General features: G+C 61.7%; 1 protein-coding gene across 4 annotated transcripts in view; it reads right to left on the bottom strand.

The window, feature by feature from the left end:
• Positions 1-4219: 4219 nt before the first annotated feature.
• SLC43A1 (solute carrier family 43 member 1) overlaps positions 4220-13752 on the bottom strand; it is a 32187-nt gene continuing 22654 nt past the window's right edge. The window contains exons 8-15 of one of the 4 annotated variants that reach the window (XM_055424142.2): positions 13305-13480; positions 11517-11663; positions 11389-11424; positions 11074-11191; positions 9905-10046; positions 9642-9715; positions 6965-7088; positions 4231-5421 (exon numbers count right to left, since the gene is read on the bottom strand). In XM_055424142.2, the coding sequence (XP_055280117.2) occupies positions 5275-5421; positions 6965-7088; positions 9642-9715; positions 9905-10046; positions 11074-11191; positions 11389-11424; positions 11517-11663; positions 13305-13480 (964 nt within the window). In that variant the 3' untranslated portion in view covers positions 4231-5274. Of the gene's footprint in view, positions 5422-6964; positions 7089-9641; positions 9716-9904; positions 10405-11073; positions 11192-11388; positions 11425-11516; positions 11664-13304; positions 13481-13752 lie in introns of those variants that run through there. The other 3 variants (XM_055424145.2, XM_055424146.2, XM_055424143.2) reach the window with 3 other exon arrangements.

A 13752-nucleotide genomic window follows, 5' to 3' on the forward strand; every position in this document is an offset into this window, starting at 1 on the left:
GCACCCCAAATACCGACAGGCGTGCACAGCCACTCCCGTGAATCCCCGCACAGAGACCACCCCGAGATCTCACACGCCCAGACCCCAGCCTCCCCAGGCAACCCAGACGGATAAGCCTGCCCGCACACCCTGAGACAGGAGGGCCTTGCAAGTCCATCTGGTCAACCCCCCAGGGATGCTGCAAGGCGGGCAGTGGAGGCCCACGCAGAGAGGGGAGGGGGTTTGTGCAAGACTGCCCGGCCCCGAGAGGAACCTCCTGGACACCCCACCTCCCGAGTGCCCACCCCCAGCCTGTGTTCTCTGCGTTCTGTGTTCTCCGGCTGCCCGACACCAGCGGCAGTGAGCTCCTCCGTTTCTTCCTTGAATCTCCCATCGGCTCACCCACCCGGACCCCCCCTCGGCCCCCGCCCAGCCCTTCCTTCCCATTCCCCCGCCAACCCCGGCTCCCTGCCTGATGCATCTCCTCATTACCTCATGCCTAGAATGAGGAAGAAAATAGCAGTAACCTCCTCTCCCGTTTTCCTGCATTCGCTCTCTCGCTGCCTCCCACTCGGCTGGCCCATGTTGGCCAGATCCATCAGACCAGAACTTGCATTATGTCATGCTGCTACTCAGGCACGTAGTGCGGGTTCCCTGTTCCCCTGCAAGTTCAAGATAAAACGTCTTAGCAAAGCCTTTTTCTCTCCTGCCCTCCCCCTGACACCTTCACTCCAGCTGGAAAGATTGCACCATGTGGGCCCTCCATTACCATGAGCGTGAACCCCACAAACCCACTCTGCACCTCTCCTAAAGTTCCTCGTTCTCCCCCAGACATGGGACTCTCGTCCCCTGCCCCAGATAACAGAGTCCAGAGCCCCTCCCCAAGGCCAAAGCTCCATCGTGCTGACCTTAGCCGTGGGGTTCTGTTCTCCTTCAAAGCTGCTGGGAGAGGCTCAGGCTAGGTCCGGCTCCCGGGAGGTGGCTGCCCCTTACCGGCCACCATGAGTATCACACTCAGGCTCCTAACCTGAGCATGAGCATCTCTCTGCCTGGGGTGAGGCAGAGAAGGACGCCAGATGACAAAGTCCATAAGCCCTTAAACCTCTAAGGTTCTTACACTCAGAGTGGGGGGAGGGTTGTCAGCCCTGCTTTTTGAGCTGCTGACTCCCGATGTTAGCTCCCAAATCCATGAGAAAACCCCTCTCCTATGAAAGGCAAAGACTTGCGGGGTAGGGTGGGAGGGGGCTCCCAGGACCCTGTGGAAGTGACATTTGTCCGTCAGGCTCTGAGAGGCTGCCAGGCCGGGGACAGTCCAGGTGGCAGGCCCAAGGTCCAGCCGGGATCAGGTTTCTAGATGAATTTTTAATGCTTCCAGCCAGACCTATCAGATGTTCCCCTTTCATCTCTTCATGGTCCCCTCTCTGGTCCCCACGGCCCCCGGGGCTGGGACAGGCAGGGCAGGCCTGGGGCACCTCCCAGCAGCCTCTTGAGAAAAGCTTTGGGAGACGTAGAGGTGTGAATGACCGAGTTACTTTCCCACTTGCGGTGTGACCTTGAGCCAGTCACTTAACCTCTCTGAGCATCCCTCGTTTGGTTTTGCATTTACAGCCTGGGGGCGACAGCGCCTGCCTAAAGGGAGTTGTCCTGCGGAGTAGGTGCAGGGCCCTTGGAAGGCCACCCATCTGTTTGCTGTAACCCTAAACCCTGCCCGCCTCCTCTGGTTTTGCTTTCAATCCCAGGGATGCCTTTGACTCTTTCTTGGGGAGGTGGGGACTCAGGCTCTGTCGTTCCCTCCTAAGACCCAAACGGCCCACCCCAGGAGCCTTTGGCCTTCCAGGAAACTTCAGATGAGGTAGGGAAGGGAAGGGAGATAGTGAGGCAAGGCTGGCGGCCTGATTGAGGACGGCTCCCCGCTGCGGCAGAGGCCCCGGCACAGAGAGAGGAAGGCTCAGCAAGGCCCAGCTCAGAGAGACAGCAGGAGGCGCAGACTCACTGGCTACTCCTTCCCCCTGCTCCCTGCCTGCTTCCGTCCTTCCGGCACCTTCTCGCCCCCTGGAAGCCAAGGTGGCCACACCGAGCAGCGGGGAGGGCAGGACCCTGTGGGAGAGGTTGGGAGTGGCCCTCGAGGAAGGTTTGTGCAGGCTTCCCAGTCCCTGCCCAGTGTTTCTGAAAGTGAAGGTCTTTCCCATCTGATCCGGGTGGGAAACCGCTAAGACGCAGGTTCCCAAGCCCCTCGGACCCACTGAATCAGCTTCTCCCCGAGCCCTGGAATCTGCATTTTAACACGTGGGGGTCGGTTCGGAAGGTCTCTGAAGGCGGAGAAACAGGTGGGGTGGTCCCGAGAGGGGCAGGCGGGAGAAAGCAAAGGGAGAAAGGTGAGCTCCTGGCGGAAGCCGCGGGCAAGACTCGCGTGGACAGCGATGCCGCGGATGCGGGCGGAGAAGGATGCAGGAGACAGACGGGGCGGGGCCGCGGGGAGGGTCGCGCCCGAGGTAAGCCGCGGCCGGGCCGGCGGGGACAGTCACTTGCACGCTGCCCGCCCCCTTCGTGGGGAATCTGAAACCCCGACCGGAGACTGAGAGAGCCGCGTTCTTCTGGGGCGCAGGTTCGGGGGCGGCCTCCTCTGCAGAGACCCGCGGGCCTCCGCGGCGGTCCCCATCACTGCCCTGGCCGGAGCCCCCAGCCCGCCCCTCGGGTCCCTCGCCCACCGACCCCCGCCCTGTGCCCCGCCCAGCCCCCAGCCGAGCTCATCTGCGTGAGGTTCCAGTTAGCACGTTTTCCCCCAGAAGTCTCGCCCCGCGCCCCGCCGCCCCCTCGCCCCTCGGAGCGGGGGTGGGGCCCCCCATTAACCCTTGCGTCCCGGCGGCCTGGACGCCGCCCGCTCTGGGGGTCCCCACCCTGGGGTGAGGGGCGCGCCCCCGGGGGGACGGCGGGGTCTGCGGGGAGGTGCTGAGGGGGAGAAAGGGCAGGCGCCTGCCCGCCGCCTCTTTCTGGGAATAGGTGGGGAGGGGCGCTTCTCCCGGGAGACTCGGGGCGTGGAAATGCAGCGTTCCTCAGCCCCCGGCCCCCGCAGCCGCCTCCTCCCCGCCACGTACCCTCTCCCCCCTCCCTGCCATCTGTTCCACTCGGCGGCGCCGCGACAAACAGGCTCCAGCTCGCGGCCGCCCCCGCCAGCCCCCTCCCCAAGCGCCCCCGCCCCGGGGACGCGAGGCGAGAAGACACCCCGCCCCAAGGAGGCCGCGATCCCCGCCTGCGACCCCCACCCGCTCCCACGCCCTCTGGGCAGGGGCGGGGGCGCGGTCGAGACCCCCCCGCCTTCAGCCTCGAGGGCCGGTGGCGCCGGTCGGGGGGCGGGGGGCACCGGCCTATCTCAGGGGAGGGGTCTGGAGATGCGACCCAGGAGAGGCGGGCGAGCCGGCAGGGACTGTCGAGGGAGGGTGCGGGGTCCCCCTGGCTCCCCCAACCCCGTCCCAGCCGCAGCCACGCAGCGCCGCCCGCGGAGCCCGGAGTCTGGGCGCACAGCCGGGCTCCCTCCGCCCGCCCCTCTCGCGTTCATCTTTTCTGATCCGCTTCCACCGGACCGGACGGAAAGTCAAGGTCCCCGGGCAGAGTGGAGCGAGACCCGGGCAAGGCCGCTGGGAGCTGGTCCAACCCGTTGGCGGATGCGGTCCAAATCTGGTTTCCTACTTTGCGAAAGGAACACCGTGGGAAACCAGGAGCCTGGGCTGCGAGCAGCCAGGGATGCGCCGTGTGGCTTAGCCACGTCTCCAGACCCCGCTGGACATCCGTCAAACGGGAGATTCAGTCTACTGAATCAGCTTCTAAAGAGAATTGCAGACAAAGGGAGGACTCCTCTGTAATACTGTCCTCCAGGGCTATTATTTCGGAGTTCTCCTAGGTTGTTTGGGAGTAGGGTGGTGCATAAGGCCCTTGTGGTTCCTCTCCGCCCTGAGAGGGCAGCAGAGAGCTGGGCTGACAATCTTAGGACCTCCTTTCTGCCGCTGACCGCCTCGACAGACCTGAGCTTCGCAGTCAGCGGCCACAACGCCCAGCCCACCACCTGCCAGCTCTGTGCCCTTGGGTCCTGTGCCTTAACCTCTCTGAGCCTTCCTCTCCCTACAAAACGACCTGCAGACACCGACCTCCGCGGTGAGGGCGCAGTGAGGGGCCTGTGTAGCTGGACAGGCAGAGCCTCCACACACAGGCCCCTCCCCTCTGTGCGTTTGATTTATGTCCCAGGAGTGGGATACATGAGGTACAGCCTCCTGGAAGGCCCCTTGCCCTCAAAGCTGGTGTCTTCCCTTGATGCAGGCAAGTTTTAGTCTCCCTTTATTCCTGAAAGTAAATGTAAATATAGCACAAGCTGATGCTCAAAATTTGCATGAAGTTTTAAGATAAAACACGACGCCCCCAAAAAATGTTACTTTCAACAGACCTCCAGAGACGCCAGACAAGAAAGTTCAAGAGTCGCACCTTAGCATTTTTTCCAAAGCCTCCTGCCTTGATCATTGGGAGAAGGACCAACCTCCCCGCCAGCTGCACCCCAAACCCTGAGAAGTGGGGAGGGATGGAAGCAGAGGGCAGAACCTCCACCCACTCCAGGGCATGGCAGAGAACAGGGAGGTGAGGCAGGCAGCTGGGGGTGGACGGGCTGGCACCTTAAGTGTCCTAGTTAGTGCCCAGCTGAGGCCGGGTGAGGAAGGGGGATGGAGGTGTGGGAAGACACCCCCTCCCCCCAGACACAGGCAGGCACAGCGCAGCCAGTCTCGCACTTCCCTTTTTATTTCCTCTGAGATCTGCAGGCAGCAGCAGGGAGAGAACCTGCCCTTCAGCCCCCAGCAGGGGCTTCCCTCCCACGTGGTGGCCTCAGGACGCAGCTGGCACACCTCTGGCCCCTTTCCCCAGAGGAGAAGGGAGTTCCACACGCAATCGCGCGTACCCTGGGCCCTGCACAGCTGAGGGGTCACTTGTTCACTGACCCCACAGGCCCCCAGGAGGCACCAGCGGGCAGGCCCCTCGGACGAGGCCCAGAGGAAGTGCAGGGCCGCACCCTGGGCCCTCCAACCCCAGGCTCGAAAAGGTTCGATCCTGGCGCGGGGGGCGTCTTTGGTCAATGGAGCATGGCTTTGGGGATTTCTTTTTTTTTTTTTCCTTTTTCCCAGTCCCCACAAAAATAGAACTTCTCCCGTTATTTATAAATCCACGGTCCCCGGTGCTGTGCGGAGGTCACAGGGAGAGTCAGTGCCTCGGCACCGGCTGCGGCCACATGTGGTCCAGGCCCGGGACTCGGGGGGCCTAGGATGCCACCTTGGGGCTGCCGGGTGCCTTCAGGGGGCCCCCCCAGCGGGCAATGTCTGCCCTCTGGAGCTGGGCGCGGTAGCAGAAGAGGTAGAACGGTAGCAGGAACCCCAGGAGTGAGAAGAGCAGGAGGCCCAGATTCACCTGCAGGGCAGGGAGAGAGAAAGAGAAAGAAAAGAGTCAGGTTGTCCACCCTCATCACCTTCGGGGGCCGCTCAGCCTCCCACGGGGAGAAGGCCGCCGTCTGCACCCCGGGTCCTGTTCAGTGCAGTTCAGTTCAGTTGCTCAGTCATGTCCGACTCTTTGCAACCCCATGAACCGCAGCACGCCAGGCCTCCCTGTCCATCACCAACTCCCAGAGTGCACTCAAACTCATGTCCATTGAGTTGGTGATGCCATCCAGCCATCTCATCCTCTGTCGTCCCCTTCTCCTCCTGCCCTCAATCTTTCCCAGCAACAGGGTCCTTTCAAATGAGTCAGTTCTTCTCATCAGGTGGCCAAAGTATTGGAGTTTCAGCTTCAGCATCAGTCCTTCCAATGAACACTCAGGACTGATCTTAGGAGGGACTGGTTCTGGTCTAGAAGATACACAGAGCAAGCCCTGGCTGTGGGCAGCCGCTCTCCGCCAGCGTCTCACGGGATGCCCGTAAAGCTCCAGAGCCGAGTCTGAACCCCACCTGATGCCAGGGCCCAAATGACCTGGTGTCGGTGGGAGCCTGGGCCTCTGAGGTCATGGGGTCCTCAGAGGTGGGGCCCCATGGCAGGTGGTGGTGGGCGAGCGTGAGCGCCATGTGCAGCGGGGGCCGGAGGCCTAGGAGGCCCCACTCAGACCCCGCACACAGCCCGCCCTGTTCCTCATGGGGTGGCTCACGGGCCAGTCACCTCGAGTCTACACCCACCCTCGTCTGGGCCATGGTGGCCACGTTCAGTATAAATACACTAAGGACCAAGGCTGAAGCTGAAGCTCCAGTACTCTGGCCACCTGATGTGAAAAGCCGACTCACTGGAAAAGACCCTGATGCTGGGAAAGACTGAAGGCAGGAGGAGAAGGGGGCGACAGAGGATGAGATGGTTGGATGGCATCACCGACTCAATGGACATGGGTTTGGGTCAACTCCGGGAGTTGCTGTTGGACAGGGAGGCCTGGCATGCTGCGGTTCATGGGGTCGCAAAGAGTCGGACACCACTGAGTGACTGAACTGCACTGATGTACTTATCAGCGCCTGGTGAGCACTCGGGACACAGTAGCTGTCATGCTCTGGCGGGAGGGTGTAGGGGAGTGCGTGGACCCCCAGGGCAGATGTCAGCTTTAGGGAGGTGGGATCAGTTTGATGTGAGGAAAAGCTTTTCCAACAAGACCAATGGCTGGCACCCCAGCACAGGGGATGTTTGAGCTCAGAGGGTTTAGAGGAGCCCCTTTCTAGGAGAGAAGGTCCCTGCCTTGGATCAGGACTGGGCCAATCCTCAGGTCACCTGGGAGCTTATTACAGCATCCTGGGCCCAGGCTGGGGCATCTATAAGGAGGTCTGACCGACCGCCAGTTGGGAACCCTCAGAGCAGAGACCTCCCAGGTGCCTCTTGGCTGAGAGAATGAAAGATTCCGCCACATGCGAGAGCCCCCCGCCCCCAGCTCCTCAGCTGCACCCAAGCAGGGGTCCCATGGCCCCTGTGCCCCCCTGCTGCTCACCCAGAAGGGCTCTCCTTTCAGGGGCCCCACCATGGCCATGAAGAGCGGCTGCTGCAGCAGGGCAAACACGGCACTGAGGAGAGACTGCAGGCCCGTCAGCGTCCCGAAGTGTTTGGACGGGTACCTGCCGGAGAGAAGGGGCCCCGCGTGAGGGTGCGTGCTCCTCTCCCGCCCGGCCTGTGCCCTCCGGCCCCGGATGTCTCGCTCTGCCCGCCAGGTGAGGCAGACGTTAAAAGTTCAGGCACAGGACGGGCCAGACGGTCCAGTGCCAAAGACCGCGCTCCCAGTGCTGGAGGCGAGGGTTCCATCCCTGGCTGGGGAGCTAACATCCCAAGTGGTGTGGCAGAAACATTTAAAAAATCTGAGGCTCCCTGTATATGCCCTGGCCTCGAGGGTTCATGCTATGACTTGAAGGCTATAGAGCCGCTTTCTGACACCTACTAGCTGTGTGATGGGCTTCCCTAGTAGCTCAGTTGCTAAAGCCTCTGCCTACAGTGCAGTAGACCAGGGTTTGATCCCTGGGTTGGGAATATCCCCTGGAGAAGGAAATGGCAACCCACTCCAGTGTTCTTGCCTGGGAAATCCCATGGACGGAGGAGCCTGGCGGGCTACAGTCCATGGAGTCGCAAGCGTGGGACACGACTGAGCGACTGAGCCACCCCCAGCAGCAGCTGTGCGATAACAGCAAGTAACTCAGCCTCTCTGAACTTCACTTCCTTCCCCAAAAACAAGGAGTGCTAACCTCACCGGGCTATTTTTATTCTTTTGACACATTACTGAGCTCCTACCATGCGCCAGGCACTGTTCTAGGTGCATGGAGGCAGAGCAAAGAACCAGAGCCGGAGGTGGCACTCTGGGCGGCTGGGCAGTAATCACACAACAAGCAAAATAAACACATAGCTGGGACTTCCCTGGTGGTCCAGTGGTTAGGGTTCCGAGCTGCCACTTCAGGGGGACACCGGTTCGATCCCTGGTCAGGGAATTAAGATCGTGCGTGCCACTGGCTGCGGCCAAAAACCAGGAAAGCGCAGCGTGTGCGAAGGTGGGAGCGCTGAGGAGCGAGGTAAGCAGAGCAGGGGCCTTTCTAGGGAGGCGGGGAAGGCTCAGAAGAGGCCCCCTGGGTAAAGCCCCGAACAGGGGGCGACAGCTGGCTTGTGGACGTCTCGGGGGATGAATGAGCCAGGAAGAGGGGCGCTGGGGAGCAGCACACGGGGTTTCTGCAGCCCGAGAAAGCCGCAGCGGGAGACGGGGGTGAGCGTGGCGGGGAAGGGAGAGGCCCCCGGGGGTCAGAGCCTGCGGGGCCTCTTTATTTGTTTAATATATTTATCTATTTGGCCACAGCGGCTCTCCACCGCGGTTCACGGGATCTTGGCTGCGTGCTTTACTGTGGCACACAGACTCTCCAGTCGTGACAGGTGGACTGAGCTGCTCCACAGCTTCTGGGATCTCACTTCGCCGCCCCGGGATCGAACTTGCATCCCCTGTACCGCAAGGCATTCTTAACCACTGGACCCCCAGGGACTTCCCCCAGCAGGACGTTTTGAGCCATAACAGATCCTTTGGCTTTTTCTCTCCATGAGAAGAGAGAGGCAGCCATGGAGAGATGGGAAGAGACGTATGTCCTAACGGGTGTCTCCAGCTCCTGCGTGAGAAATACCAGGGGAGGCAAGGGCGGACTGGGGGAGACTTCTGGGAGGTGGCGGCAGCCACGATCCAGGGCGGGCATGCCATCACCAGGAACGCTGAGAAGGGCCGCGCCTGGCGTCTGCGGAGCGTGGAGCATGACCTGGGCTGTGAGCATGTAGAATCCAGGGTGACCCCCCGGCCAGGTGCAGCCGCCCCCCGACGTCTGGATAAGGGAGGGGGTCCGCGTCTCGCCCTGCTCCACAGCTGTTACAGTGTTGTCACCTCTCTTTCGCAGAGACACTCGGCGGGGAAACCAGAAGCCACAGGGGAAGGGGAACAGGGTGCCAGGGGAGGGGCGGTCGCCCCACGTGAAGCAGGGACGTTATGAGGCAAAGAGACTGTGGTCTGGAGATTCCAGCAGGGCTGACGCAGGCAGAGGCGCCACTCCGGGAAGGGGGGCGGGCGTTGTGGAGGGAGACGCAGGGCCAAACCAAGGATGTCAGCTGCCCCTAAGGGAGGACGCTCTGACGGCAGAGTCGTCCCAAGAGGGCTAACTCTGAGGCAGGGAGCACCCCGTCACTAGGGAGCTAGGAGAGGGCAGGGAGCTGGACCACCTCCAGACCCTTGCCCACCCTGCAGCTGCTGCTGCTAAGTCGCTCGGTCATGTCTGACTCTGTGACCCTGTGAACCACAGGAGTCCCCAGGCTCCTCTGCCCATGGCGATTCTCCAGGCACGACTGCTGGAGGGGGTTGCCATACCCTCCACCAGGGGATCTTCCCCATCCAGGGATCGAACCCAGGTCTCCCGCATTGCAGATGGAGTCTTTACAAACTGAGAAACCAGGGAAGCCCAAGAATACTGGAGGGGGTTGCCATGCCTGCCTCTGGAGGATCTTCCCCACCCAGGGACTGAACCGCATCTCTGACATCTCCAGCACTGGCACTCAGGGTCTTTATCACGAGAGCCACAGACGCCAGCGTAACGGAGGGAGGCTGGGGAGGGGGGTGCCAAGGAGAGCCCTCAGGAAGGCCGTCCAGCCCGCTGACTCACACTGCGGCGTAGAGGCCTCCGCAGGCCGAGTGGTAGAAGCCACGCACCACAGTGTGCAGGATGAAGGTCATAAACTGAAATGGAGACGGGAGAGGGCGGAGGTGAAGGGAGGTGGGGGCGGGAGCAGGGGTGCGGAGCGGTGGGGAGGGGGGTGGAGCCCACGGGGCGGTCTCCTCACCCACCCGACCCTCCGGAGGCACCTCCTGGAGACCCCAGCAAACAGACCCGGAAACAGGGAGCGCGGGGCACCTGGAAGTTGGTACCTGGAGGTGTAGGTTGTCAATGAGGCAGGTGATGCCAAAACCCACGAGCAGCAGGTTGGTCAGGGTGAAGGCGTTGATGGCGTTGGTGAGCTTCTGGATCTCACGGTAGCGTGGTCTGACGGACTTGGTGGCCGCCCCATCCCTGTGCAGGACAGGCCGTCACTGGCCCCGACCTCCTCAGCAGCCCGCCCTCCCATTTCAGGGCACCAGGAAAGGGAGAAAGTCTCTCTTCCAGCCACGTGCTTTTCAAAGCATGGCTCCTCCAGCACCATCTGGTGTGCGCGCATGCGTGCGTGCATGCGTGCGTGCGTGCTCAGTCCTGTCTGACTCTCTGCGACCCCTTGGACTGTAGCCTGCCAGGCTCTTCTATCCATGGGATTCTCCAGGCAAGAATACTGGAGTGGGTTGCCATGCCCTCCTCCAGGGGATCTTTCCCACCAGGGATCGAACCAAGGTCTCCGGCTTTGCAGGTGGACTCTTTACCGTCTGAGCCACAAGTTCTACGGGATGACAATGAGAAATATGCCACCTTGAAGAAGGCCCTCACCCACCCATGCTGGCACCCCGCTCTTGGACTTCTAGCCTCCAGAACTATAAGAAATAAATTTCCACGGATCCTAAACTACCTTGTCTGCTATTTTGTTATATCAGTCTGAACAGACTCAAAAAGACTCTGAGCCAAAACCACCCAGCTAAGTCATTCCCAGATTCTTGTCTCTCAGAAACGATGAGATAATAAATATTGTTTAATGATGCAAAGTTTGAGAGTACTTTGTTACACAGCAGTAGATATCTAATACACAGATCTATCTCTTCCTAACCTGAAGAAGGCTCTAGAGTGTGCTCATCATGACAAAGGTTCTGGAACCTCCTGCTAAAAGCTGTGTGATCTTGAGTAAGTTCCTGAACCTTTCTGCATCTTGGCTCCGTGTGTACCTAGTGCAGAGAGCCAGCCGGGGCAAGATTAAATAGGACAGTGCAGGTGCCCGGTACGCAGGCAGCGTTTACTGCCAGCTATGCTCGTATCACGGCAGCCACGTCCCGTCCTGGTGTCAGTTTCCTCATCTGTAAAATGGGTACGGGCCCCTCCTCTCCCAGGGCCCTCGGCAGAATGAAACAAAACGCTGGGTGTGAAAGCACAGAGCAGTCCCCACCCCGGCACAGGTCACCTGGGAGTGGGGGAGTCCACGCAGTCCTTGATCCGCCAGTCCATGACGTAGCCGATGAGAGGGCAGGTGAGAAGGCACAACAGCTGCATGGCCCCAAAGACAGAGGAGTAGAACTCCACTGGGCGGGCGGGAGGGGAGCGGGGTCAGGGGCCGGCAGGCGGGGGCTGGCAGCCCAGCTTCAGCAGAGAGGGTGCCAAGATCTCCCCCTCTGACCCCCAGATTCTCAGATCCCCCACACAGCCAGGCCGCATGACCCAAGGATGGCTCACGCAGAGACAGGGAGGGTAGGGGTCCGGGCCCAAGCTTTTGTCCTACCTGTCTCTGTGGCCCTTAGCTTCAGGTCGTCCGTCTCTGTCGGGCGGGAGGCGGAAGCCAGGGTGAGGGGAGCTCGGCCAGCGTGCCCCCCGCACCCCCGGCCCCCCGGGGGCTCAGCAGCACCTCACCATGCTCCTGGCCGCCGGTCACCAGGCACTCCAGCATCTTGTTCATGGCAGCCATGTAGAAGATGATGCGCAGCTGGGTCATGCCCATGGTGAGGAGGCTCCACAGGAAAATGGGGGAGCAGAGGCTCCTGCGCAGCGGCACAGACTCTGGGGGGACAGCGGGGGGCGCCCCTGAGCCCCAGGACTCCAGTGTGCTGTGTCCCAGGGGGTGCTGTTCTGGTGGGCGCTGCCGCAGTGACCTCGGAGAGGGGCTGCTTTAGCCTCTCTGGCCTCCGAGTCACCCGGCTCTGTAACTATCTCACTAAGAGACTTTTTTTTTTTTTTCCCAGCCACGCTGCATGGCTTGTGGGATCTCAGCTCCCTGACCAGGGTTTGAACCCAAGACCTACTCACTGGACCACCAGGGAATTCCCTCACCAGAACATTCTCAGGTGACCTCCAGGGGTGTACCCTAGGCTTGGCACGGGAGTAACTCTGGCTACTATTTACTAAGCACTTGCTGTGTGCTGCACACCTGCATGCATCATCCCATGTTATGAAGCTGCTGTGCTTAGTCGCTCAGTCGTGGCCAACTCTTTGCAACCCCACGGACTATATCCAGCCAGGCTCCTGTCCGTGGGATTCTCCAGGCAAGAATACTAGAGTGGGTTGCTATGCCCTCTGCCAGGGGATCTTCCCAACCCAGGGAGTGAACCCAGGTCTCCCGCATTGCAGGTGGATTCTTTACTGTCTGAGCCACCATGGAAGCCCAAGAATACTGGAGTGGGTAGCCTATCCCTTTTCCGGGGATCTTCTAGACCCAGGGATCGAACCCAGGTCTCCCGCACTGCAGGCAGCTTCTGTACTACAACCCAGTGTTCAGCACATCCTACAGATGGGGAACTGCAGCTCAGAACAGCCAATGAGCTGCCCAAGGTCCCAGGGCTGGGAGCCGCAGCTCAGACGGACTCAGCTCAAGCCGGTAACAGCTCTGCCTGGGGGACCCATCATGTGGACCACCTCAGAACCTCACAGCATGCCTCAGTGTACAGAGAGCTCACGTTCCTCCCTTCGTTCAATCCTCCCAACTAACTTCCCTGTGAGGTGGGTGTTCTCAGTTCAGTTCAGTCGCCCAGTCGTGTCCGACTCTCCGCGACCCCATGAATCACAGCACGCCAGGCCTCCCTGTCCATCACTAACTCCCGGAGTTCACCCAAACTCGTGTCCATCGAGTCGGTGATGCCATCCAGCCGTCTCATTCTCCGTCGGCCCCGTCTCCTCCCGCCCCCAACCTCTCCCTGCGTCAGGCTGTTCTCAGCGCTAGTTTAAGGGACGGGGAAGCTGAGAGCGGGGTTAAGCGACCCAGCCAAGACATGCGCCCGGAACCGAGGCGCGGCCGGGCGGAGGCAGGCGCAGCTCCCCGACGCGGCCGGCAGGGCCGCCAACCACCCTGGCGCGCGCGGACCCAGCCTGGAGGCCGGCTCCGCGGGCGGCGAGGGCCGCAGGAGGCTTGAGGCTGCAGGGAGCCCCGCGGAGGGAAACCTGCTCTCCCGCAGGCCTGAAAGGGGCCTGCCCCGCTCCGGAAGCGGCCGCCGGATTCCGGGAATCCGGCCGAGGGCGCGTGAACCCGCGCATCCTGGAGGTCCCTGAGCTTCGACCTTGCCCCCGTTCTGGAAACGGGGCGGGCCCGCCTGTCCGGCCGGGGCTGGAGAACTCAGGAGGGACAACGATCTCCCAGACGAGGGCGCGCTCCCCGTGAGGCCCGTCCGTCCTCCCCAGCGCCGAGGCCGCCCGCGGCCGGACACTCACTCTCAGCAGAGCTCTCGGCGCCGCCGCGCACATCCTGGGCTGGGATGAAGAGGACCCCCTCCTCCAGGCTGGGGGCCTTCTGGCTCAGCCGCTGGCCCACCGTGCTCACGTAGGAGTAGAAGCGGTCCCCGGTCACCCTGTGGTCCAGGGCCAGCTCTCTGAGCTTGGTCTTCTCCCTGCCGGGAGCCGGGCAACAGCTCGTGGGAAGCAGCCCCACGGGGCCCACCCTCCGCAGCCTGCCTCTGGCGGGTGCTGTCCTGGGGGTGCCAAGCCCCCTGTACCCAGCACTGACGTGCTCCCCAGCCCGGGGCTTGTGTCTGCACGGCTTGGAGCCCAGGGCCCGCCTCAGCACCCGCTAAGTGAAGGGTGGATGAAGCCTCTTTCCACTTGGGCTATTGCCTTGGAGGCCGCGCAAAGGACCCAGATTCTGGCTAGGGACGGGGCAGAG

This window comes from Moschus berezovskii, chromosome 14, assembly GCF_049115385.1.
Source record: "Moschus berezovskii isolate FMDL1 chromosome 14, NW_MosBer_1.0, whole genome shotgun sequence".
Lineage (NCBI taxonomy): Eukaryota > Metazoa > Chordata > Mammalia > Artiodactyla > Moschidae > Moschus > Moschus berezovskii.